Raw genomic sequence first — 27,658 nt, forward strand, 5'->3', positions numbered from 1 at the left:
AAATCTAAGATAATCTCCCCATCTCAGAACTCTTACCTTAGCCCCTCTGCAAAGTCCCTTTTGAGTCCCTTGACTCAATGCCAAGTAATGGATTCACAGGTTCCGGGGATCAGGACACAGACAAGTTGGGGGTGGGGGACTTACTTGGCTCACCATAATAAGCATTAGCTAGGGTTTTGGTCTTTATTTTTTTTTTTTTAAATTTTTTATTTGAGAGAGAGAGAGAGAGAGACAGAGCAGAACGAGCGAGAACGCGAGTTGGGAGAGGGAGAAGCAGACTCCCCGCAGAGTAGGGAGCCCAACGTGGGGCTCTATCCCAGGACCCTGAGATTATGACGTGAGCTGAAGGCAAACACTTAACTGACTGAGCCACCCAGCCACCTGCTTTAGCTGCTTTTATAAAACGGAAGAGAACCAGATTGGTTAGCTTTGGGGCTAGAAGAACCAGTAATTTGATCAGTATTGTTACTGATGATGTTTGTCAGGTGCTTGCTGTGTAAGCTCACTCACCTCAGGGCCTTTGCATCTTAGTCCCCTTGCCTGGAGCATGTTTCCTTCCAGAACTTGGATGGCTAGCACCTCCTTATCCTTCAGGTCCCAGCTCAGATGTCACCACTCAGAGAGGCCCTTCCTGGGGACCCTTGCTTAGACCAAGTCCCTGACCCATTTCCTTCTCTCACACCATAGCCCTCTGTGTCCTTCTTTGGCATCGTCTGTAACTTTTTGTTTGTGAGTTACCTGATGCATGCTGTCTGCGCTCTGCTCTGGGAAGGCCAGGGCCCTGGCTGTCTTGTTCGTAGCTGTTTTAGTACCTGGAACAGAGCAGGGGCACAGTGCGTATCTGTTCCGTGAGTAGGTGAAAGAAGCCAGGTAGGCACAACGCCGTGTGTTTAATGCTCATGCTCCCCTCTCTGAGAGGTCCCTTCATTGTCCCATCTCACAGATATGGCAACCAGGTCCCTGAGAGGTTGAAGCGTTGCCTCAGGTCCATGGCGACTGAGTTTACACCCAGGTCAGCCAGAGTTCTTGCTTCCATCCACCTCTCTGCCTCGTGGCCTTGAGGTCATCAGAAGCTTCTCGAACCAGCTCTGTGGACGGCCGCAGAACCCTGGCAGGTCCCTTATCTCTGCCGCAGTTTCTGAAAGCAGCTTTTCCGAACCACCTGCTGGCCGCCTTGACGCTGGCTTTCTTCTTATCTAGGTCTGTCGTGTCAAGTCTGGACTCCCCTGCCAAGACTAGCTCCATGGAAAAGAAACTTCTCATCAAAAGCAAAGAGCTGCAAGACTCCCAGGACAAGTGTCACAAGGTATTTATTTCCGCAGCCGGCCTCCCTCCTTGCTCCAGGATCCTCCCGTCAATGTATGCCAAGGGAGCCGCCCGGGGCCGCTGCTGGCACTGAGCCACCTGACCCATACCGAGCAGGCGAGGCGCTCCCTCCCTCGCTGAAGTCTCGCCTCCAGCAGCTCAGAGGGAGATGAATTCAGGCCTTGACATTGCCGTCAATCCTTTAAATCTTAACCAGAGGAGGCCCTGGATTTAGAACGGCCCGTTCCTCAGCATGACCCAGCCCGATGTCTGCTTCTTCCGGCAGGTGACGTGGGTCCTCACCTGTGGCCGCGATGCCTCCCATCTGCTTTGAGTGATGCGAAGTCTCTCTTCTTAGTCCTTTAAGCCTCCTGCTTATGTAACTGCGGCCACTGTGTTGACTATGCTCAACGTCTCTTAACGCTCACTGTTCCTGCCCCAGGGCAGCTCTCTGGAAGCTCCTAAAACCCACTCCTTGCCTGGGACTCCTCTAAGAGTGCAGACGAATACATATCTCCTTGCCCTGTCCGGGATTGGTCCTCTAGATCTTTGCAAGGAGATGGGGGGGATCAAGATGGATTTGGGATAAAATTAAAGTGACACGTGCCAAAAACCCAACCAAACCCAAAAAGCATACAGGTGAAAAATGGTGATTGTGGCTTCCTTGCTCACTGGGCTAGAGAAGTGACCAAGTGTGAACCGAGTCTTGGATGAGAGGAGTGACTTAGCATTGGTGACTGTCCTTACGAAGAACTGTGCACCCCCCCGGGCGAAGAAGCAATGGTATTTCCTTCCCAACCTTTGGCTCTTTAGTGCCAGCCCAAGCCACCAGGTGGTTTCGGAGGCTGCTTGAGATTTGATTGCTCCTAACGGACCTCCACGGGCCCTTTTAACCTGTCGATGTGTCTGTTTCAGATGGAGCAGGAAATGACCCGGTTACATCGGAGAGTGTCAGAGGTGGAGGCTGTTCTTAGTCAGAAGGAGGTGGAGCTGAAGGCCTCTGAGACTCAGAGATCCCTCCTGGAGCAGGACCTTGCCACCTACATCACAGAATGCAGTGTGAGCCTTCCCCAAAGCCCCCTTTCCTTGGAGGCGGCCTTGCTGTTGTGTGTGTCTCATCCTGTTTCGTGACGGCTTCATGAGGCACATCACAGCCGATGGCAGAGCGTAGAGACAGAGTGAGAGAGAGGGAGGGAGTGTTCCCAGGCAAGCTGTGTGATTGGCAGGGTAGCCAGAGCCAGGCGGGAGGTCCCAGAACAGTGAGGACTGGGCTCCAGCAGTCCAGGTAGGCTGCGGAGCCTGGACGCGGGCCTCGATGTCACTACGGCGAGCGGCCAAGGGGCCGAGCGCCTCTCATCCCAGCCTCTCTGGCCTGTATCCCGTCGACCACCCGCAGCCTCAAGAGCCCGACTCCTAAATGAGCACAGGAACATGTATTTTGAATCTGCCCGAGATCTCTTTTCCATTGCTTAGAACCAGTGCAGCAACGAAAAAACTCAGCCTGTAAAAAACAAAAGGAAAAAAAAAAACCCAAAAAACAAAAACCCAGGCTCTCGCGCATTATTTACCATATGACTTTTTTTGGTTTTGTTTTGTTTTTGTTTTTCCTTTCCCTCATAAGAGTAGACCGTCTTCTCCATTGTCTCGTTAAATTTTTCATTCAGGTGTTTTTTTAATGTGGCCAATTAAACAGTCTTAAGAAGTTGAATCACACATTTTTCCAGTTTTTTCACAAGGGAGAGGAAATCTATAGAACGTGGCTGATTAAGAATAACTGCTATGTTTCCATTCCAGATTTGGCTGCCTTTCAGTGGTGGGTGAAGTTATTCAGATATGTGTTTCAGATCTGTATTTCAGTGCCACTGAAGCGTTGAGGGAAACTTATGGATGAAAGGTGTCCAGAAAACGTAAGCCAGGAGGTGGAATTAGATTCCTTGGGGTCTTAAATGGCAATTAGGTGAGAAGGAAGTTATTGCTACTTTGAAAGAGGGATCTATACCCGGGAGTCCTCTAGTCCCTGATATTCCAGAAAAGTCTTCGTAGCCCTCCCAGTGGTGGTTTAACGAAAGGCTAAGGGATCCTGCTGGTTTTCAGTCCCAAACACACAAGTAAGTATCTGCCAGGAGAGATAGACAGAGGTAGGAGGCAGGTTCTGATGCTGGTTTGCAGTTTCAGGCCGGACCCGAGAGAACACAGAGGTTGAGATGATGTTTCTTGAACCCGAGGGGTTTTACAGGATGAAAAAGCCGGAGCCAGCAACCAACTGGAAGTTGTCAACTTTGCTCTGTCACCTGAAAGCGTCTTGGTGTCTGCGAAGCAGCTTGCAAGCTCCCTTAATGAATCTTTTCCAACCGAGCAGGAACCACAGGGTACCCCTATTAAAATTTTTGCTTTCCTCAGAGCTTAAAGCGAAGTTTGGAGCAAGCACGGATGGAGGTGTCCCAGGAGGATGACAAAGCACTGCAGCTTCTTCATGATATCCGAGAGCAGAGCCGGAAGCTCCAGGAAATCAAAGAGCAGGTATGACGGCTGCTGGGCCACGGGGCGGCACCTCGGACTTCTAATTCCAGGGGAGGTGTGTTTCGGGAGGGGCAGGGGGAGGGAAGGAGGGTGGGGGCAGAGAGAGAGCTATGTAGGTCATTTGGAAACTGTGGATTCTCCACGGTTTATATAAATGGTGGAGCGCTTGTTCTAGCTCCTTTTGAAGTCTGCAGCCCATCATGGCCACTCTTTTCAATTAAAGGTGTAGCTTTAGAACAAAAGTGGCCAAACTGTGGCCTGTGGGGCGAATCTGGCTCACCCCCCGTTTTCCACAGCCATGAGCTAAGAATGGCTTTTGCATTTTTAACTGGTTGGGGGAAAAAAGCGAAGAAGAGTATTTCATGACATGTGAAAATTATGTAGAATTCAAATTCCAGCATCCATAAATAAAGTTTGATTGGAACACGGCCATGCCCATTCATTTATGTAGTGTCCATGGTTGCTTGTCATGCTACAGTGGCAAGGGTGGGTAGTTGTGACAAAGACCATATGGCCTACAAAGCAGAAGTTACTTGCTATCTAGCTTTTTACAGAAAAAGTTTGCCTATTTCTGCTTTAGACCATCAAAAAAATTAATATTGTTATAGCTTTTCAGGGGCACTTTAAGTTTTTGAGGGAAGCCAGGTTATTTCTTTTCTTCCTTTCTTTCCTTTTTTTTTTAAGATTTTATTTCTTTATTTGAGAGAGAGCAGGAATGAGAGGAGGAGCACATTCCTTGAAGAGTCTCAGTCCCAGGACCCCGGGAATCATGGCCTTAGCCGAAGGCAGAGACTTAACCTAGAGAGCCACCCAGGCGCTTTGAAGCCAGGATCTTACATAGTTTAAATTGTATATATAGAGAGAAGAAGCGTTTGAGAGACAAAGGCCACATCAGAATTAACCTGGGAAATCTGCAGAAAGCCATCCCCTGAGTGTTCAGAAAAGAGAATCAAGATGTTTAAAAATCCTACTTACTCTCTGTCTGTCACTCTCTCTTTTTTTTTTCTTTTCTATAAGGATTTTCTTTCTGGATGGTTCATTTTTATTTTGCTTTATTGTTTCCTTTTTAGCATGGATTTTTTTGGTCCTTTGAAGAAACTGTAAATAGAAACTTTTATGAAGAGATGGCAGTGAACGATTGGGAGAGCTGAATTATCAGCTGCCAGGCAACTCTCATTCATTTCAGAACATCTAATGGAAGCAGTGATGGGAATGAACATTTTTGTCCCCGAGTAGCACAGACTTAGCCATCGTGGGGAGGGAAGGGTGAGAGGGCTAATGCAGGAGACTCCCACAAATCATTTGATCTGTTAACTTTTCCCTAAAGAAAGAATGAATGTTTTAGAGTTTTTGTTGGCACAATCTGTGGACCACCTTACTATTTGAAACTGATCAGTTAATATCCTCTTGCTTGACTAAGACATTATAAACAAACCTGCAAAGGTAATGTTGGCAATCTGTTCTGGACACGGATATTAATCTTAGAGATTTTTGAAGGTTACACATAGAATTGGAAAAATCTGCTCTGACAGTTGACTCATTGTACCTTTTATCAACATAGGTTTTCATCCTGAAAGTTTCAAGGGACAGGATTCTTTTTCTCTCATTAGTTCAATGTGTTTGGAGATTTGCTTTTGGGGACATCCTGGGGGAAATGAAAGCCGCATTTGGCCACCAGAGGGAGCAGCTGGTGGCCATGACTTCCATAGAAACTGAATTTTCAGGACATTTTGAAAAGGTACATGCTGGTGGTTGAGTTCAAAGAGATGTCTTTGATGATTCCTACCACAGTTGGCATACATGTGGAGTTTTAGATTTAATGACTGCTGAAAGTTCCACCGGGGCAGAGGGCGGGGCAAAAAACTTCTCCGCTTCTGATTTTCTTTCTCATCGGAAGACGGATTTATTAAATTGGCTTTTGCTGAGTTTTGGGAGACCAGGATGTCTGCAGTCCAGGAAAAAGCATTTCCTGCTTCTCAGCAGACTCCTAGGGTTCGGCTTGTGATTTGTCAACTCCTCCCAGAGTTGGCATTTATTCCCCCGATGTTTTCTCTCCAAAGCTAATTTCTGCACAGCTATTCATTTTTTAATTTTCTGAATATTGTGCTATGCTTAGCCACCCCCTAAAGAGTGTTTGCATTTGGTTCATGATAGAAACACCTAAGAGTCTCAGGTGATTGCTTGATTCATATACCATTACTAGGATGGCTGATGAACCTTGACCCTTCTTCAGGAAGGAAAATGAAGTTTGAGTAACGCAGAAGGTGTTGGCGTTTTGGGATTTCTGTTGGAGTAAGAGTATGTCTTTCTTCCCACAAAACTCTGAGGCTCCATTCAGAAGACATACTTTAGGGCAGACCTCGAAGGGTGTCCACGGTTCCCCATCTTGATCCCACTCAGCACTGACTGACAGTCCATCCCATGCCAAGACGCGAACACTGTCTCTCAGCTCTCCTTGGAAACAGACCCAGTTATTTTCTCTCATACTCTTCCTGAAGCAGGGATTTGGTCAGCTGTTGGATTTAGAGGATTTCCGTGAAGGAGGCAGCATTATAACAGTGACTCAACAGATGAGGTAGAATTCCTTTTGCTGCTTGTAGCAAGCTGGGCACCCCAAGAGCTCAGATGGCTGATAGAGATGTTGTCTGATTCTGGCCTTTCTCCCCGTGGGCGCCGACAGCTCAGGAAAAAGAAATGTTGAGGGGAAAGAACAACACTCTGTCCTTGCTCTTGACAAAACACAAAAATCACTTACCCCTCTTGCCGACAGAAATTCCAGACAGAAAAAGGAGCTTGAGGGTAAAAGATGCCCAAGATTTTCTCTCAGCTCTTTGCTTCCTCTAGAGCTTAGGGTTTGTTCCTGTGAGCAAGCCAGCAGTACTTTAAGGCACCCATAAAAGGCTTACACGTCTTTTGTTCTTGTTTTTAGTGAGAAGAAAAACAGTGAGCTTTTAGGTCAAAGAAACTGTTTTTGCAGATAATACTCATGTTTTTGTCTCTATATGAATGCCATTGTAAAATATAATTTTTTAAAAAAGATTTTATTTCTTTGAGAGAGCATGAGCATGAGCAGGGGGAGGGGCAGAGGGAGCAGCAGGCTCCCTACTGAGCAGGGAGCCCGATGTAGGGCTCAATCCCAGGACCCTGGGATCATGACCTGAGCCGAACGCAGACGCTTAATGGACTGAGCCACCCAGGCGCCCCATAAAATATGATTTTTAATGCTTTTTTTTTTTTTTCTTTTAAATGGAGGAGGGGATCCAGGGAGGCACAGTGCCCAGAGCCACAAAAGTCATAATCCAACCCTGGCCAAAAGGGCCAGAAAATAAAGGATTCAAGTAAAGGATGCGTCATTTCACATAACCCGGCTCATGTTCCACTGTCTCAGTTCAGATAACTGTAAGCAGGTTGTGAAGACCTTTGGTTCTGGATCCCAGCATCAGCCACTTTGTGTGCACTCCACAGACAGCCTAATGCCCCACAACTTCTGGGACTGACCTTCAATAATAGTATGCTTATGGGTGGGCACAGCGAAATGAGACCATGCTGCACTCAGGGCTCATTATTTTCATCTCCCAATTATACAGAGATGTGTGCTTGCATGAAAACTATCTAGTTTTCTTTAAGAACATTACCTCTGCTTTAGTGTGCTCCTGAGGGACTGCCTATTACAGTTGGATGAAAGGTTTGCTTTAGATCCTATTATTTAAAAAATCTATTATTATTTTTACCAGTTAAAAACATGTCCTTGCTGGGGCGCCTGGGTGGCTCAGTGGGTTAATCCGCTGCCTTCGGCTCAGGTCATGATCTCAGGGTCCTGGGATCGAGCCCCGCATTGGGCTCTCTGCTCAGCAGAGAGCCTGCTTCCCTCTCTCTCTGCCAGCCTCTCTACCTACCTGTGGTCTCTCTCTGTCAAATAAATAAATAAAATCTTAAAAAAACAAACAAACAAACAAACAAAACATGTCCTTGCTTAATTGATACCTCTTCAGTGATTTCCTGGGAGAACAGATCTTAGAGATTTTCACTGTATATTGTGAATATCAAAGATGGTCTTGACCCAATTCTTTATTCTTTTCATTTTAAGTCCTTCCCCCCACCCTGAGTCACCTTGGATTGGATACATGTTCATTCATAATCCCCATATGCATATGCTTTTTGATTTTGCTAACAGAATATTTTTATACTTTGCCCCAAAGTTTTCAGAATCATTTCTCTTGGTAAATCCAATTTTGAAAAACCAATTCAAATGTTCTGTTTTGATTTTAGAAATTCATTTTGGAAAAGGTCAGGCCGTTTGGATCACTTTAAAGGTTTGCTCGAAGGAACAAGATAATTCTTTCTCTGGAGTTTTGCTCACAAGTTATTTTGACCAGAGCCAGCATTTCTGACTCTTCCAAATTTCAGGGTGACTTGCATTCAAGAGCAATGTTAAGTCCATCATTCAGTTTTGGTCCCAGAGAAATTAATGGTCAGAAACCGACATGATGAGTTTCACCTTCCAAGATTCTTTCCACCGAGATTTCCAATTACCCCTTGCGCCATCTGAAAGGTTAATTTTAAAACTAGTACCATGTCTAATTGTGTTAGGAGCACATGACTTCTAAAGGACAAATCTGTATAAATGATTACCCTTGGAAGAAAGCTACATGTAAGCAGTTTATCCTGGTTGTTTAAAGAACATCCCTTTTAAGCTCTCCTGGGTTGCAAACGCCTTCAGGTTCTGTGCTGCTTGTGTGGTATTATTTGCTCAAAGGCTCTTATTAGATACAGGTACACATGTTCCAAATGGTGTCACTAATGATACATAATCTATGTTAAAACAGTTTAAAGATTTTTATTGATTTATTTGAGAGAGGAGGAGAGCACGTGAGGGGAGGGGTAGAGGGTAAGGGAGAGAAAGAGAAAGAATCCCAAGCAGACTCCATGCTGGGTGTGGAGCCCCATGTAGGACTCGATCTCACGACCCAGGGATGATAACCTGAGCTGAAACCAAGAGTCTGACACTCAACCGACTGAACCAACCAGGTGCTCCTACCTACATTAAGTTAGTTTAAAGACTTAATATACTTATCTCCCTCCTCACCCTCCCTACACCTCTCCCTTCTGTCCCTTTTGATCCATCTCTTCTCTAGGACCGTACCCTGCCAATCTGTCTTCAACGTGCGGCTTCCCTCCCATTGGTCCATGGTCTTCTGTCTTCACTGCTTGCCTTTTTTTTTTTTTTTTTAAGGAATTCTAAAGTTTGCCTTTCTTCCCTTGCCTGCTCTTTAGGAGTACCAGGCTCAAGTGGAAGAAATGAGGTTGATGATGAATCAGTTGGAAGAGGACCTTGTTTCGGCAAGGAGACGGAGTGATCTCTATGAATCGGAGTTGAGAGAGTCTCGGCTCGCTGCTGAAGAGTTCAAGCGGAAAGCGACAGAATGTCAGCATAAACTAATGAAGGTAGCCAAGCCGCCTCTCAGAAGGCTGTTTTTGGGGTAGAACTCCTGGCTGATCTTAGTGAGAATCAAGGGACTACTAGCTTAATGAGTGTATGTTTGGGGAATAAGGGAGTACTCTGCAAAGCTCCTGGTCTTTTTTTTTTTTTTTTAATAGAATATAATGTAGTTATTATTATTATTATCATCATCATCATCATCATCTGGCTGTAGAGATCAAGAAAATATGTTTTATCTCTTAAATTACAGGCTAAGGATCAAGGGAAGCCTGAAGTGGGGGATTATTCCAAACTGGAGAAGGTATTTTCCATTACTGGTCCTGCTATATTTGGTAGACAGTCTGTAAACTTTTTTTTTTTTTTTTAAGATTTTATTTATTTATTTGAGAGAGAGAGCTCACACATGTGGGAATGGGGGTGGGCTGGGGCAGAGGAGCAGAGGGAGAGGGACAGGCAGACTCGGACTGAGTGTAGAGACCAAACGCAGGGCTCCGTCTCAGAATGGATCATGAGCCGAAATCAAGAGTAAGACACTCAACTGACTGAGCCACTCAGGGGCCTGATAATCTTTTAAATGTTACTCTTCACTGCCAGACATTGGTTAACAATTCTCTTGCAATGGATAGAGAACTCTCTAGCAGGTTTATTTTGACTGTCCATCTCTGGGCAACCACATTTAGCTTTAACTGTTGTTATAGGGATGAAAGATACCTCATTTTTTATCATGTCTGATCACAGTAACATACAAACTGAGACGCCTAATAAAACATAGTTGAACATTTCTGTAATCTTAAGGCACTGGGCAACTTTGATTCTCTTGCCATTTCTGTATTATTGGTTCTAGGAAAGTAGCATGGAGGTTTTCATGGAGACATTCAAAGATTTCTCTGATAGGTCTCTATTCTTTCTCTCCATTAGTGGGGGCTGGAAAACAGAACAGAAAGACCCCATAGAAACCTTCAGACAATAGCACTGCACTAAATGTAGCCAGCCATTCACGCCACCTTATTTTTTGCTTTATTTCTTGAAATTTTAATTATAGATCAATGCTGAGCAACAGCTCAAAATTCAGGAGCTCCAAGAGAAGCTGGAAAAGGTAAGCCCGAGGTGATTTTTTTTGGAACTTACCCCTCATTTCCAAATACTTTTCTTTGCCTTGTCCTGGAGCCCAAAAGATGAAAAAGACAGAATTAGTCAGCCAGCACCGAGGAAAATGAAGGAGGAGTGAGTTATTACCTGAAAATATCAGAGTTCTGAATATAGTTTTTCCTTTTGACACATGTCAGCTGTGTTTATTTTTAAAAACCCAAGCTGCGTGAGACTCTCAAGTAAAAGTTCTAATTATACTATGACAGAACCCATGAGGCCAAGAGGCCAGCTTCTCTCCCTTAAGGGGGCCAGGCTCCCTGTTTTGCACATTTGTAAGAGAAGCAGGTGTTGTTCATGGCCCAGACGGCTTTCAGTGTGAAACTGCCCACCCGAAGCCTGGGGGAGCCGGGGAGTCATCTCCAGGTTGGGGAGGGGGTGGGTTTGTTTTAAGGCATCCTGTATAGTTGGGGCTAATGACCCTCCCGTTGGCTGAACTCTGGAAATGCTAATGCATGGCCCAGAATGGACGTGGTTCTGAGATATGCCTGTCCCAGCAAAGACGGCCCTGTGTTTCCTAGCTTGGTTTATTAGAGCCTCTTCTTACTCTTTTTTGTTGTAGTTGTTGTTTTAAAGTTGTGGTGAAAAACACACAACATTAAATTTACTATCCTAACCATTTTTTAAAAAAAGATTTATCTATTTATTTGAGAGAGAAAGAGCGCGTGCATCCTTGCTGTGCGTGCAAGTTGGGGGAGGGGCAGAGGAAGACAATCTTTAAGCAGACTCCTGCTGAGCATGGATCCTGACTCGGGGCTCGATCTCGCGACCCATGAGGTTATGATCTGAGCTGAAACCAAGAGTCGGATGCTTAACCAACTGAGCCACCAAGGCACCCTGGCCATTTTAGCCATTTTAAGAATAGAGTCTGGTCGTGTTAAGTGTATTCACGTTGCTGCACAGAGGATCTCTGGAACCTTTTCATCTGGCAAAGCTGAAACCCTTGACCTGCTGATTCTCCTTCCTCCCTCCCCCTAGCCCTTGGTCAACCACCATTCTTCGTTCTCTTTCTGTGATTTGGGCTGCTCTAGAGCCTTCTGAGGAGTAGCGTCATAGAGCATTAGGTCTTCCGTGACTGCCTCATTTCGTTTCGCATCATGTCCTAGAGGTTCCTCCACATTGTACCGTGGGGCAGGGTTTCCTTCTCTTTAGAGACTGTGTGATATTCCGTTGTGTGGATAGACTACATTTTGATTGTCATCCAGTCATCCGCCTCCTTCTCACCTGTCCTGGAGATGGCCAATGAAAACCTTCATAGCCCTCTTTCAGCTAGATGTTTGTATGAGGATACCCGTTTTTATCTCGAACTGTGTTCTCCATCAGAAGTATGATGCAAGCCACGAGTGTCAGCTACTGGTGTAATTTTAAATCTTCTAGTAGCCACCTTAAACAGGCAGAAAGAAACAGGTGATTTTATTTGAATAACGCAGTCTATTTAATCCGATAGAGCCAAAATACCATTGCAGCATGTATCCGATATTAAAACATTTATACTCTTTCAGTTTTTAAATGAATCAAACATAAGTTACATTAAAAATAAATTTTCCAGTCACATTGCAAGTGCTCCCTGGGGCCAGTGGCTCCCATGTTGGACAGTGCTAGTCTCAAAGATGAAGTTTTCTTGAAGTTCGACTTTTTAAAATTATAATTCAAAGCCAGTAAGTGTGAGACTGTTGGTTTCTTACTCTCAGATCTGTGCTATGATGCTGTAAGAGCGGCAGTGTCATTAGGATCCAAACGAAAATTAACTTCAAAAGGTGTAGCTTTTTCTTTTGTTTTCTTTTTAAGCGGGGATTTGTGAATTACCAGTGAACTCTATGGTTGTTATAGACTTTGATAGGTTGAAGAAAAGCTTACAGTTTTTATCCTGTTTTTTAATAAAAGTAGTACAGATTCCCTGAAGGAAAGTTAGCAAATGAGATAATTAACTAAGGAGAAACTTTTAAAAAAATTTATTTATTTATTTATTTGACAGAGATCACAAGTAGGCAGAGAGGCGGACAGAGAAAGAGGGAGAAGCAGGCTCCCTGCTGAGCCAAGAGCCGGATGCAGGGCTCGATCCCACGACCCTGGGATCATGACCTGAGCCGAAGGCAAAGGCTTTAACCCACTGAGCCACCAGGTGCCCCTAAATAAGGAGAAAGTTAATGCTCGGAGGGTAAATACATTCACACCTGGGTAGATAAGTCCTGCTAGGCCTTTCTGTTTGCATTTACTATGTTGCATTGAATCGAAGATACTAATGATTATTAGACACTCTATCTGTGCACCCCAAGAAGGAAAAACTGCTGTCCATTTTAACTGTACGATGCATTCTAAATTCAGTGATGTTTACATATATATACACATATATAAATAATATTTATTATATTATTACAATATGTATTATATATAATGCATTCTAAATTCTCTATTATATATAATGCATTCTAAATTCTAAATATAATATATATAAACATCACTGAATTTAGAATGCATTATATATAATAGAATACATTTTATAATATATAGTATATATGTGTGTGTGTGTATATATATACATGTATGCATATATATATATGCACTTTAATGGAGAAGAAATGCAGAATAAAGTGAATGTGAATGGGTTTTGAAAATCGATCTGGTACGTATACACTCAGTATTGCCTGACTTTTCCCATTGAGGAGATCGCCAGCATCTTTTTATGTGAATGACTTTGGCCCTCTTTCTCCTGTTCCTTCGCCCCGGGTAGGCTGTAAAAGCCAGCACAGAGGCCACCGAGCTGCTGCAGAATATCCGCCAGGCCAAGGAGCGGGCCGAGCGTGAGCTGGAGAAGCTGCAGAACCGGGAGGACTCCTCCGAAGGCATAAAAAAGAAGCTGGTGGAGGCCGAGGTGAGCAGGGGTCCTCAGCCCGTGTTGGACTGAGTCTGGGTCCCGGCGTGGCCGCCCGCGAGCAGCCGACCAGCTTTGGGCCGAGCCGAGAAGACGACACTGCGGAACCGCTTTCCCTTCTGCCAATCCCTTTGGAACCCAAGAGGCTTGGCAGCGTTTTTCCCCAAAGGGGAAGAAAAGACTGGTCACAGCAGCTTCAAGTAGAAAGATGTCCTGATAAGAACACTGCTTTTCTGTTCATTTTCCTCTGGCCTCAGGAACCTGCGGGGGATTCACGTTTCAGTCCGTGAACTGTAACACTCTCCCTCAAGTTTCTCTTTCTCTTCCCTCCGCATCCCTGTTTTTCCTTGCCTCTTCCCACAGACTTAATAACATTACCTTTCAAGGCTTCAGATGTTACCTGTTTGTCGATGGCCCCCCAGGGCCCATGTTTTGGGCCTCTTCTCTCCCTCCAATTCTTTGTTGTTGTTGTTGTTGCTGAAATATTTGATATAATTATACAGGAAACACATGAGTGTCTTCTTATTGTAGAAAACTTGAACAGTACTGAAGAACAGAGAATAAAAAGTAACACTTCCCCCTGACTCCCCTCCACCTCCCTCACCATTTTGGTGATTGTCACAGAGAACAGATCGTAGTTGATTTAACCCTCCCCCTGCCCCCCCCAACATTGCCGGGCCCTCTGCCTTCCCCTGCCCTGGTGCTGACGGGTGCATCAAATCTAGAGTGAACTCAGTATCTTCCCCTATGAGTGGGGCTCCCTTCTTAATCTCCTCATGCCAGTCAGGACCAGTGTCACTCGTCTGGTCACCCCAGGCTTGAAACCTTGACATCGTCTTTTCCTCCTTGCTCCCTGCCATTCGATCCTATAAATCCAGCCACATTCTCTCCCCCATTCACCCCACTTGCCATTTCTGTGGGCTTTCTCACAGCCCAGGCCTTCCTTCCCTTAGCTGAGCACACTTAGTCATTTCGGGGCCCTCTACTCTCCATCTTCCCTTCCTCCCCACTGGCTCATTTGACATAAGACTCACTGGTCTCAGCCAGAGACTCATCAGCACCCCCTGCCCCATCCCAGAGCTTTCAGAGCTTCTCTGTGTCCTGTGTGCACCCCGAACTTGGTATGTGAAACTCGGCGCCATTCGACCCACTAGTGCGCCCTTTTACCTTCTCTCCTCTGTCCCCTAACTCATCTTGTGCTCTAGCTGCCGGAGGCTTCTCCTGCGGCCTCACCAGCTCCCTGCCTCCTCCATATTTGTGCAAATGCATCGGCCTTTGTCTGAAGGGCCTTCCACCCTCCCCTCCTGCCCTCCCCAGTCCAGCCTGGGTATCCCAGCACTCTCCAAAGCTCACATCTCTGTGACTTCTCCCTTTGGCTCCTTCGGCGAAAAGGACTTTCTCCCGCCTGCAACCTCCCACCGCCCTCTGAACCCGATTTTCTGTATGGCTCTTACCCATCTTAACCTCTATTATGTTTCTTTGTGTTTGTCTTATCTTTCCCAAGGGCAGGAATTCTGTCGGCTCCCTCTCCGTATTTTCCGTGATGCCTAGTGTGATACTTTGCAGATAGTAGGTGCTTGGTAAATATTTGAATGAATGAATGCACTCTTGTAACCCAACACAACCAAGTACTTGGATTCTAGAATCTTCTTTTCTCACCGTTGCTTCGGGCGCCCAAGACTTCTCTTCCTGCCTTGCGCGTATGCTTCTCGAGGGCGCTCTCCCTCGGTGCAGGCGCTGTGCCCATAGCGGTTACTCCATTAAAACTCTCTGATTGATTCATGATCTACAGGAACGCCGCCATTCTCTGGAGAACAAGGTAAAGAGGCTAGAGACCATGGAGCGTAGAGAAAACAGACTGAAGGATGACATCCAGACAAAATCCCAACAGATCCAGCAGATGGCTGATAAAATTCTGGTGAGCAGGAACAAAAGCTGAAAAGTTAAAAGACAACAGGTTAGAGGTCACAGAGGGAAGGGGGTGAAAAGAGGAACGGAACGCCATCACCCAGGGGAGGTATCACCAAGTAGGTGAATGGAGAGAAGCGGCTTCAGTGTCGGCCCCATGCTAGGATAGCATGAGTAACCAAATGTTGGACGTCTCGGCACCGGTAACAGATCCGTAAATATTACTTTTCCGCTCTGTTTGCTACCGCCTGACATTTTAAAACATGAATGTGCATCCTCTGTCATTTCCAATACATATTTACAGGAGCATTGATGTACTTCTATTGGCAGAGTTTTGTATGGCTGTTAACGTTGCAATGGCAGTTTGCAAAATGGTGGGGCTTTAGACCTTTAAAACCCAAACCCAGATTTTTGCTTTTGGAGAAGACAGAAATTAGTCATGCAGGGCTGTTTTTCTCAGAGTAGTATTTGTCATAGATCTGCGTTCACCCACTCACTCTCTCTGCTACAGTTGGTTATTAGTATTATTTTCCCCCCTTAATTTCCTTAGATGTAGAAAGTCTTTTTTTAGGTTTGTAAAGCCTCATGATTCTGTTTTCGGCTCTGGTGACCAAATTAACTTCATCAAGGAAGCCCGGCTTGGGTGCTACTTACTTGTGGATATGGTGAGGTTTTTGTCTTAGGCAGGTGAACTTTTAAAGGACTGTCCTTGGATCTCAGTCCCAAAGCCTGGAATGTGTGCCACGCATGGGAGTCTTAGCGATGACATGGAATCTTTTCATAGCCCCCTTCTCCCTGCCCCTAGGAGAGACCCTGGAGTGGTCGATTGTTCCTTTCCACCGTAAGGAGGCGAGGTGGTGCGCAGGCCGGTGCATCTCTCTCTGTGTCTCTCTGTATCACTTCTGAGAAGTGGGTCACCTGCGACTATATGAACTCAAGAATGGCCAACTTACAGACCTATCCTTAATACCAAACCCCCCCCCAAAAAAAAACCCGCAAAAAAACCCCAAACCCTTCAAAACTTTACCTGTGTTTGATATATTCATGAAGATATGGATGCTCTTGAGTGAACAGGTGAAAGAGAAATTGGTTGAATTGTTTTGCTTTAACACAGTCTTTGTATATACGTCTGCACACAAAGGCAAATGTGATTGTTAGTCTACCCTTTCTGTTCTCTTGTTCCATCATCAAAGTTTCTCTTGGCGACTGTCAAGTGTGTGAGTTTTACCGTGAGTAAAATTAGATCCTACTGAGATCCCACCACCGCTGTCCCTTGCTTGGTGCAAACGAAGTGGTTAAGTCTCTTGTGGTTGCAAAGTGTTTCTCTGTTTAATGGTGATGTGTTCATTCATTCATTCAACAAATATTTAATGAGCTTCTACTATGTGCCAAGCACTGTTCTAGGAGCTGGAAATGTAGCAGTGAAGAACCATGTTTGCATAACAGGACTGAAGAGTTTGATCCGATACATAGAGAAAAGATAATGTTTTACAAAAATGACAACAACAACAAAAAATGCCAAACCACCAAGAAGTCAGATTTAGAATATCTGCTTTTCCAAAGATTCGCTTGCAATTAAAATGTAGGAGTAGAGCATTCTCCCTTCTTGGATTCTGTGTTGTTAACTTCCATTCACATATAGACCAGAAATTGGGTCTTCAAGTCTTCAGGTCCAGGGATCTGAGTTTTTTTTTTTTTTTAACCCGTTTTTAGACTCTGCTTTCCATTCCTGTGCTCTATTAGGAGGACCAAAACTCAGACAAGATGATTATCAAGCGATTTCTAACCTAAAGAAAAAGTAAACATTTCTTTGTTTGAAGGGTATCTTGCCACCTGCCTGACTACCTTTTTTTTTTTTATCGGAAAGTGCCTTTTGTTCAAGAAACCTGTGCTTAGACTGTGAAGTACCCAGGACGTGGGCAGAAGGGGGTCCTTACTACTGCCATATGATGATGGTGCTTGGAAACAGATCCCAAAATGTCATTTGCTTTAAAATATTTGCTATTCTGATAAGACCTTTTCAAAACAGGTAATTGGCATTCTCATTATGGCAAAGTCTTTTGCTTTAATGAAAGAAGTCATTGCAGGAGATCCTTTAGTGCACATAAAGCCCTTAAAGTATGTTTTTATTAATTAAAATCCTGTTTACATTCAACGTTTCAAGATCACATCTGTTAAACTGCAATAGATCTTGTGCACCTGGTCTTAAAATTGAACACTGTACTGGCCCCCGAAGCAAAGTCAATGCTTGTAGGCTTTAGAATTTCAAAAGCTTAATCAGTAACATTTTATGTGCATGTGAATCTGGAACTATTTTTCCCCCGTTTTAACGACATATCCTGTATAATTTCCTCATTCTTCAAAATTTTCATAATTACTTCCACTTCAAGGAAAAATTTCATAACTGTGAAGAGATGAAAACTTGGGATAGTGACTTTTGATATTAGTAATTAACTAATGGGTCCAGATTCATAAGAATTAATGTGGATGCAGAGATCTGCATTTAGAGAATGTTTCAGTAGATTGAATGCTGCCTTTTATAAGATCAGTTTATAATCCATCGGCAAATGAATTGGTATAATTTTCAAATGAATAACGATTTTGTTTAAAAGCAGAAATCTTAGAACGAGGGGAATATTGAATCTGAACTATTTATATCACTCCAAATTCTCTTCCCATCTTTAATATATATGCATACATATTTAGGTCATTAATATCAGTGTATTTTATGTTCTACTTTGCTCCCATTAGCACTGTAGCCTATAAACATGATACCATAGTAGCATCTCCAGATACTCACTTTTTCCACATACTAGTCAGTTAAAACAAAAATGATTCAACCCTCAAAGTGTTTGAATTGTAACATTTCTTTACTTTCCATCGCTAGGGTGAGCAATCATGTTGCTAATCAGGAAAATACAAATTTTTTTATCATAATAAAATAACTTGCAGTTTAAAAGAAATTGAAATTACTTATTTTCATTTAAGGCTGTTATGACAGTGAAAATGGCCTGAGGCTCAAGGCAGTGGACAGGGGCTTTGTGCTGCACTAAACTTTCAAATGTTGCCTTGTGACTGTCCATTCTCTGTGCACAGATGAAGATGTGCCTTTGTTTGACCTGTCACACTGACAGCGTTCTGATCCCAGCCCCCCAGCTGTGTGTGTATGTGTTTGAATACTTGGACCCGGAAACCCCAGGGCCAAGGATCGGTGGTGGTTTCCTTCCCAAGAGCCTTAGGGCTAGTCATGAAGGAACATGTGCCTGTTGCTTGTGGTACCAGTGCCAAAGTCATGTTTCCCGTGAATGTCGAACACACTTGAACTATGTCTTTCCCTCTGCACACCTGACCGTCTGTTCCTTTGTGTCCAGGAGCTGGAGGAGAAGCACCGCGAGGCCCAGGTCTCCGCCCAGCATCTAGAGGTGCACCTGAAACAGAAAGAACAGCACTACGAGGAAAAAATTAAAGTAAACACACTTTCTGATTTTCCTTGGCATTCTCCCTCTGGCATGACCTAGCTTCTCTCTCTTCTGGGACACTTTGGGCTCCTTCTTGCTAGACCCAATGCCTGTTTGGGGTAAATGCTGTCCTCAGGCCATGGTGGGAGGTGTTGAGATATTAACCCATGTGGGGGATGTTCAAAAAGACATACATATATATTTGAATTATTAATCTCTGTTTTATTTTTAATGTGTTTTTCACCCCACTGTCATTCAGTCCATGATAATTTCAAGTTAGCCACAGACTCACCATTCTTTGCTTTAATTTCCTTTCTGCATCTCAGACCTGAACCTTTTCCTTTGGTTTAAAGTATATCCTTGAGGACTTTCTTTAGCAAAGACCTACTGGTGACAAGGTCCCGGTTCTGTGGGTCTAAAAGTATATTTATTTCACACTCATTCTTGAAAAATGTTCTGCCTGGGGATAAAATTCTGGGTTGGCACTTATTTTTTAGGACACCCTTTGAAGGTGTCACTCCATTGTCTTTTGACTTATTATTTCTAATGAGAAGTTAGCTGTCAGTTGAACCTTTGCTTTCTTTGACAGTCATTGCTCTTTTTTTGTTTGGCTGCTTTTAAAATTTTGCCCAGTCTTTAATTTTCCAAAATTTTACTGTGATATATCTAAATGCAGATTGATTATTTATCTTGCTTGAGATATATAGGACTTTAAAATATATTAGTATCTTTTATCAGTTCTGGATAATTATTGGTCACTGTATCTCAAATATTGTCCCTTCTCCTTCCTTCTTTCTTTTTGAGAGTTTGAATGGGCATTACATATGATTTTTTGTTTTCATAGTTTCCATTTCTTTATCTCTTGATGCACATTGGGGGTAAGTTCTGGATGGTTTTCTATTTTACTAATTCTTACCTGTCAAATCTGCTATTTAACCCATCCACTGAGTTTTAAATTTCAGTTACTGTATTTTTGATTTCTAGACATTTTATTTGGCTCCTTCCCAAGTTTACTAGATTATGTAAGACAATAATTTTCTATTCCCTGCATTCATTTTTAAGCTTTTCTTACTTCTTTAAACACATCAACATGGTTGTTTTATATTCTTTATTTGATAATTCCAGTATCTGATGTATCTGAAGGTCTGATTCTGCTCTGTTGTTTCTCTTTCTTGTTTTTCATGGTGGCTGTCTTCTTGTGTGCTTGGTCAGTTGCTCATTTTCCTTAGAAAATTATTGTTGGGAATTCTTTGAGGCTTTGAATGGAAATATGTGCCCCCTTTGAGGGTGGCCGTGGGCTTAGACTTCTCTCTCTTCTTACCTTTTACAGCTATTAAAAGTGAAGTTCAAGTTTATTTGGTTCAGCAAATACCTCAAGTTAAAAACAGTTTTGTGCCGATCTAAACTCTCTAGGTTTCTGCTTTCACTTAGAATTTTAGTCTCTAATTCCTTCCTTCCTTCCTTCCTTCCTTCCTTCCTTCCTTCCTTTCTTTTTAAAGATTTTATTTATTTATTTGACACAGAGAGACAGTGAGAGAGAGAGGCCGTGAGAGAGGGAATACAAGCAGGGGAAGCTGGAGAAGGAGAAGGAGGCTTCCAGCTGAGCAGGGAGCCTGATGTGTGACTTGATCCCAGGATGCTGGGATCATGACCTGAGCCAAAGGCAGAAGCTTAATGACTGAGTCACCCAGGTGCCCCCTGTCTCTAATTTCTTACTGTCTTGCCAATTTTGGGAAAAATGTTTTCTATGTTTTATCTAACATTTTAAATCATTTTCCGTAGAAAGACTGGCCTAAATAATCTAGCCCACTGTATAAAATACTAAATTTGGTTATTATTCCAATTATTGAAATTCCTTCAATAATTAAAATTGTTTCAATTCAGTTATTAATAAATTTAGTAATCAGAAAAAATGCCAACTTATCTATTTCCTTTTAAAATCCATCACATTTTCATTATGACTTTGGACCAAGCCTTTAATCAATTCTCTTGTTCCCGAGAGTCAGACATTGGTCATTACATTTTATTTTATTTTATTTTTATTTTATTTATTTTTTTTAAAGATTTTATTTATTTATTTGACAGAGAGAGATCACAAGTAGGCAGAGAGGCAGGCAGAGAGAGAGGAGGAAGCAGGCTCCCCGCTGAGCAGAGAGCCCGATGCGGGACTCGATCCCAGGACCCCGAGATCATGACCTGAGCCGAAGGCAGCGGCTTAACCCACTGAGCCACCCAGGCGCCCGGTCATTACATTTTAAATATGTCTTCCCCTTCCCCTAAATATTAATAGGAGGCTTTTAATTTTTGTGATGATCCTGTTATAGATTTTTTTGGTATCCTCTGTTCCTTTTTTAGAGAACCAAACATATATATGCCCACACAGCACTATGATCATCACCCCCCTGGGACCTTTGTGGGTTTTTTTATTTGTTTTGTTTTTGACCCCTGGTGTTACTTCTGGTTATTTTTCATTAAAAAAAAAAATACAGAAAAATAACCCAGAAGTGACATCAAAGTGTTGTAGTGTGACCCCCTACTCAGTATATTTTTAAACTTTATATACTGATCCTTTGAATTCTTACTGGCTTCCCAACTTTGATCTTTAGAATAAACCAACTTCCAGAATGTTACAAGAATATATATGCAGTAGTCCACTTGCATGATGAAAATAGCCATGCATAAAATTTATTCTGTAATTTGGGTGAATATATTGACTTTCTTGTCCATAAGCTGTGTTCTGTCTTAAATTGGTATATAAATGTCTGCAGTGGTTCTCTCATTTCAAGTTCCTTGCTTCCCTCTCATGCATCTTTCTTCTTGTTCGTCCTTCTGCCAGTTGAGCCCTATTAAAGCGGAGGTGTGTGTGTTGTTGATAGAGGTCTGTTCCTCTCTAACTCCTGTTGGTATCCATCACGGCCCAAAGTTGAGGTTTTATTTTGAGCACGAGTCACCCTGAAAATGTGCTTCGTTGCTTTAGCACCCCATAAAAGGGAGCGTACCTGGTCCAGGTACTGTGTGGTCTCCACAACCTTCTAGATGGAAAGAACTTTGTTTTATAGATCCTAGGGAATGCCTCGGAAAGCCTTGTTTTCTTCCGTCTTCCCTACTGGAATCTTTATGAAACCATTGCTTTTGAACCTGTGCTGCCTTGTGCTTCCTGTTCCAGCCTCCCTAAGGCCATTTTAGTAATAATCATGGTCATACCCTAGATTCTGCCCTTTTCTTGTTCGTAATTTTAGAATCACGCCCCAACATCCTAGAGAATAGGCCACTTATCCCATTGAGCTTCTCCCCTCCTCCCTTGACCTGTCCTCCACCTTTTGTTCTCCACAGACTCTCAATCTATTTTTTTCATCAGTCAGTTCTAGTTTAAAGCCCTCTTTGAAATCTGTTCTTTCCTCTCTCTCTCTCATGTGAACCCCCTCCCTGCTGACTGGCTCCTTTTAGGAGCTCATGTCCCCATGAGCCACGAAGGTCCCTTCACAATAGACATTGTGGGAAAGGCAGATTTCAGTCCCCTCTGTGACCCCAATTCTTTCAGCATCTTCCCAGTATCGGAAGCAGCTGCTGCCATTCAGAAAATGCAGAGTAGATTCTCTGTGATGAGAAACACAGGTCTATGGTCAAAGGCTTGGGCAAGTTATGATGTTGTCTTCCTTTTCTCCCCCCTGTCTGTCTTTCTTACTTGTTGTTTTGGCAGCTGGGAGGGCTGTGTGTGCCTCGCAGAACATTAGATCAAGCTGGTGGTTGGTGACACCATTACTGTTTTATTTTTTCCCCTTGGGAACAGTAGGTGCTTGCAGTGGTGTTCTCAGCACCGAGAACACATGATTTCTCTTCCCCTGGGAGAAGGTTTCTCTCTCCAGTGCCTTTTTTTTTTTTTTGGTTTCCCAGCTGGATCAGAGGAAAGAACGGAGGAGGAAAAGGGCATTTCTCTCTCTCTCTCTCTCTCTCTTATGTTGTTTTTTCAAACTATTGACTCTCCACCTACTTTATTGGTGGGTCGAATCCTCTCGTCCCTGTCTGTTTCTGAACATCAGCCTTGGTTGCACAGACGTCCTCGGTCTTCAGCTTTCTGTCCCTCCGTACACAGCCTTAGAAATATCTAGATTAATTCTGTACAGATTAAGAGTGAGCAAGGTTCTGAAAACTGGTGCATTGACTACGAGAAAGTTGTCCCCAGGTAACATCTGCACATTTTAAGATCTGGAGACAGATCTTTTTTCTCTCATTCTGGAGTCTACTTCCACTGAGGATATATACCTCTTGAGTCTTTTTGGCTGCTGATTTTAAAATAAGTTCTTAGTTCAAGTCCTCTGGTTCCATGCCATTTGATGGTCATGCTTGATTTCTTGCCTTTGTCCTGGCTCATAAGCAGATCCCCAGTCCCTCTCTTTGCCCCAGACTTTTCTTGGCCTCTTCACTGCTTCTCCTGCTTTTCCCAAGAGCCCCCAGTTAGCCTTCCCTGCTCAGCTTTGCTACTCAGGACACTAACTTTTTTTGTTTCTCATAGGTGTTGGACAACCAGATAAAGAAAGACCTGGCCGATAAAGAGACTCTGGAGAATCTGATGCAGAGACACGAAGAGGAGGCCCACGAGAAGGGCAAAATTCTCAGTGAGCAGAAGGCGGTAGGTATAAGGAATTGCAAAGCCAGTTTTCCAAGGAGGACTTGTGAAACGTGCCCAGAATCACACACCCAAGGAGAGTCCATTCCTGCTGATGAATTATTCTTCCTGTTTAATCCTGTGGAGTTTGTTGCCTATAGCAAGCCCTCTGCAACTCCTCATCTCCTAAAATCAGCAGGGGTGGTGGCTCAGGGTGGCCGACTTTGCCTTTCGTGCTCTTCTTTAAGGACTCATGCTGGTCTGTCATCAGCGTTGCCCTTCGCAATGCCACCTGACAAGACGGCCAGTGGCTCTGCATCTTCCTTACAGGCCTCCTTTCTCTGTACTCTTGCCTTTCTCACCTGGGTAGGCCCGGGTTTCAGGAACTTTCTGCTCATAAGGTTCACCTGGGGTTTTCATTCATCCACCCCTAGTCTTGGACCCCACAGGGACACTGAGCTTCAGAATCTCGAAGGGAGGGTCCTGGGAAGTTAGAATTTTTAATCAGCACCTCCCCGCCTTTTCCTCCCCGATTCTTATAATATATTAGGTTGAGAAAACTTTGATGTAGAGAATCTAGGACAGTAGTGAAATGAGAGCCCCACGGGTGATGAGAAACACAAGTTAGCAGATTCAAGTTAGAGGCTCAGGCAGGCCCAGGCCACATGCACGTGACGCGGGCCTGCTTACTCACTGAATGTCCAGTTCCTAAGTTGGTGCTTCCGTGTGGTTTTCACGCAGGCCACTTAGGTAGCGTGGGGATGTGTAATCTCTGAGAAAACAACTGAGCACCACCGTCTGGGTGGTAAGGCCTGTGACCCTCAGGCTACAGAGCAGTTGACTCCCCTGGTACCTCTAGTCAGACAGCCTGAATTTCAAGGGGAGCCTTTGACCCTGGCCCCACGGCCCCCGTTACTCTCATTCTGGTAAAACGGTCTGTGTGTGAGGTTTCAAAGGCCCTCCCTGTGTTTCAGATGATCAATGCTATGGATTCCAAGATCAGATCCCTGGAACAGAGGATTGTGGAACTCTCAGAAGCCAACAAACTTGCAGCGAACAGCAGTCTTTTCACCCAGAGGAACATGTAAGTACTCACGTGCCATCTGCGTGCATGATTACACATCGGTCTTCTCTCTGGGGTAGAAATTTCGTTCTTCTGTCTGATGAAGCCGGAGCAGATTTAATTACTTCTGTAGTTTGTTCCAGAACCCTGTTCTACCTGTGTAATTTTGCCCTCTCTTAAGTGGTCTCATTCTGTCATGCCCTTTCTTTGGAGCTAGGTTTTCTCAAATGCTTCCAATTGCCATCAGATGACAGAGTGCTTTGCTCTCTCTAATGAGGTCTATTTATAGTTCACTTTTGGAGAGCTGCGGGCCTTGTTCCCCAGACTTGCCTCCCATGATTAGCCAGAGGTGATCTTGTGTATGTCTGGTTGACCCTCCTCCATCCTGCTGTTGTTAAGTTAGGCCCAGGGACATGAGGTTTGTAAGGACTCCCTGTGTTCCAGGAGTGCTTGGGTCTTAATCTTCTCCCCCAAAGAATTACCATCTCTGGGAATCCCCCACCCCTCAAATTAGGTACCTCTCTTCAGAGATCTTCTAAAACCTTCCCATTTTTTACTTAAACCAACTCATTGGGCCGCTTTTTGGTCTTTGAGTCTTTTCCAGTTTCTGATACTTGTGAGCAGTCTGGTGGGGCTTGGAGCAAGGTCTGTGGAGAAGTGGAAGGAACAGCATTTCTTCCCCTCATTGCCCTTTTTTTCCCCGGGGAACCAACTCCGTGAGCGGTTGGGGCACTCTTGTACTCTGTAGAGGCCCCTTTCTGCCCCTAGACAGGCTCAAAGAAAGGTGGGGGGGTCTACCTTAGGAAGGAAATGTTATTGTCTCTTGCATTCCCCTTGACCTTCCTGAATCCCATAGAGGAGGGCCTCTGAACAGTGAGGGCTACATGGGTTCCAGGTCCCCATGCTGGGATCAGGCACACGAGGCCAGGTCAGGACAGAGCCCACCTGGGAATGGCCATGCCTGCTAACAGAGACACTCTGTTCCTGTCTGGCCCGCTGAGGGCACATGCTCACCTCTAATGAGACTGTGATTTTGCTTGGCTCCTCTACCACCCCCACCAGGAAGGCCCAGGAAGAGATGATTTCAGAACTCAGGCAACAGAAGTTTTACCTGGAGACACAGGCAGGGAAGCTGGAGGCCCAGAACCGAAAGCTGGAGGAGCAGCTGGAGAAAATCAGCCACCAAGACCACAGTGACAAGAATCGGCTGCTGGAGCTGGAGACAAGGTTGAGGGAGGTGAGAGTGAGGGGCCCTCGCCCAGGAGGATTCACTGGGGGTCGGGGGCCCCGAAACCTGTCAGGTGTCAAGCATCCGTCAGCATGTACCCAAGAGGCACTGTGCGTGGTGGTGAAGCGTGCAGACTGGGCCACCCTGATCTAGGGGAGGATTCCACTTCTAATTCTTGCGAGCTCCAGACCTTGGGAAGCCTACCATCTCTCCGTGCTTCTGTTGCCTCATTGGCCAAATGGCCACGATGAGGGAGATCCCTCTGAGGGTCACGTGAGGATTTTGTGCATCAGTGCTTTTGTCAAACTGCGGGGGGGCAGAGTGATTCCTCACTCATCCAGAGTTAGCATGGGCCACATGCCCGAGTCCATGTTCGGGCTTTAGTGCCTGGGATCCACCATCCAGTGGTCTGCTGACAGTGGCAGCGGTCTCCTAGTGGAAGAAAAGAGACAAATCACAGTTTTAATGGAAGGTGGTTCTCTTCAGAGACTTAAGGAAGCTGGGAAGGGTAGCCAAGTTTTGGGGAGGAAAATTTTGCACATTTGGTGGCAGACACGTCAAGGGTGATTGAAGCTGTGCCGGCATGTGTAATCACTGAGTATTTATTAAATGCCTGCGGTGTGCCAGGCAGTAGCTTGCCTCCGTGATGGTGATGACAGACCCCATCCTTGATGCTGGGGGCTGTCACCTAGCGCACAGGGTTAGCTGGCTGGACAGAGGATACTGGGAGAGCGGTTGCTGGAAGCGTGACATCCCAGCTAGGTGGGAAGACAGCGCCTGCAGCCTAGTGGGAACTGGTCAGGGATTTGTGATGGAATTCTTCAGAGAGCACATGGTCTCTCGTAAAGGAAAAGACTGAAGCACACAGAGGTCTGAGAGCTAAACCAAGTTTAGCCCGTGGTTCTTGTGCTGGAGTGTGAAAATGAGGCCAGTCCTCCAAAGGACAGGAAAAAACCAAAACAGATGCATTGTCTTGTGTGTTTCAGGGCCGGTCCAGGTATAGACCCCTCTGTTAGGATCATCTGGTGTGTCTGTTGAAAGGCGGATTCCTGGGCCTCTTCCTCTCTCAGCGTTTTTGAATGAACTAGGATGTGGGGGGATGAGGGGAGCAGGGGTCTGCCTTTTGAAAAATCTCCAGGTGGTTCTCATACTCCCACAACAGTGGTTCTGTTCTGGGTTGTCCAAAAGCCCTAGGTGATGGTTTCAATTTTATTATCCAGGCTATATTTTTACTGTTCAGTAAGTTTAACAACATTTCCCCGTAGTGTCAGCCTTAAGAGTGTGAGTGTAAATAACTCTGATTTCTTTGAGCGTGGGAACACCAACTAGCTATTTTGCCTTCCCTTCCCACAAATGTCTCTCTTAGCTCGGCACCTGCCCTGCATCTGTCGCTCATCTGGGCAGCTAAAATGCCTCTGGGGGAGCAAGTTGTTTTTTTTCCCCTTGAATCTATACAGCTTGCCCCCCCCCCCCACTGCTGAGAAGGTGGCAGAAACTTAGAATGCTGGTAAGAAGCTCAGGACCGTCATACTCTGGGAGTTCTGGAGCTTAACTTTAAATATAACAAGGCAGGTCTGCCTTCTCTTTGCTGCCTGCTGCTCCCGAGACTGGGGACAGAGGATCAAGCCTCTGGTTTGATCCCCCCTTGAGGCTTCCCGTACCCTGTGTGTGCAGCATGAGCTCTTCCTTAACCGGGGGTGTGGAGTTGTGCAGGTGCAGGGCTCTGGGGCCCTCCTGTCATTGCACAGCCTCATGCTCGCCCACCCCTGCACGACTCACCATTCCCTGCCACCCCTGGTTCTGCCAAGTGGCCTCAGGGGAGCTTTTTGGCTCACTGACAGAGTCGCAGCCTGCTCTGACTGCTGGCATTTTAATAAGACAAACAGCAAGCTGTGGACTCTCAAGCCGGATTTCCTGGGTTCAAAGCCAGCCCTGCCACCGTGGAGCTGTGTGACATTTGCTCAGTCATGTCCCCTGTTGGTGCCACAGCGTGCCGCTGTGTAGGGTGGCAGTGACTGTGGCGCCTCCCTCTCTGGCTTGTTATGAAGGTGGAATGAACTGAATGAGTGCCTGGTGCCTTGGGAGCGAGGACTGCCTTGGCAGCTGTCGTGT

General features: G+C 44.9%; 1 protein-coding gene across 1 annotated transcript in view; it reads left to right on the forward strand.

The window, feature by feature from the left end:
* Positions 1-27,658, forward strand: part of CIT (citron rho-interacting serine/threonine kinase) — a 168,116-nt gene that overhangs the window by 80,037 nt on the left and 60,421 nt on the right. The window contains exons 11-22 of the mRNA XM_044244172.1: positions 1,201-1,306; positions 2,221-2,364; positions 3,706-3,825; positions 9,100-9,270; positions 9,516-9,566; positions 10,308-10,361; positions 13,143-13,283; positions 15,076-15,201; positions 18,563-18,658; positions 23,163-23,279; positions 24,230-24,339; positions 25,381-25,555. Of these exons, the coding sequence (XP_044100107.1) occupies positions 1,201-1,306; positions 2,221-2,364; positions 3,706-3,825; positions 9,100-9,270; positions 9,516-9,566; positions 10,308-10,361; positions 13,143-13,283; positions 15,076-15,201; positions 18,563-18,658; positions 23,163-23,279; positions 24,230-24,339; positions 25,381-25,555 (1,411 nt within the window). The remainder of the gene's footprint in view (positions 1-1,200; positions 1,307-2,220; positions 2,365-3,705; positions 3,826-9,099; positions 9,271-9,515; positions 9,567-10,307; positions 10,362-13,142; positions 13,284-15,075; positions 15,202-18,562; positions 18,659-23,162; positions 23,280-24,229; positions 24,340-25,380; positions 25,556-27,658) is intronic.

Source organism: Neovison vison, chromosome 3, assembly GCF_020171115.1.
Source record: "Neovison vison isolate M4711 chromosome 3, ASM_NN_V1, whole genome shotgun sequence".
Lineage (NCBI taxonomy): Eukaryota > Metazoa > Chordata > Mammalia > Carnivora > Mustelidae > Neogale > Neogale vison.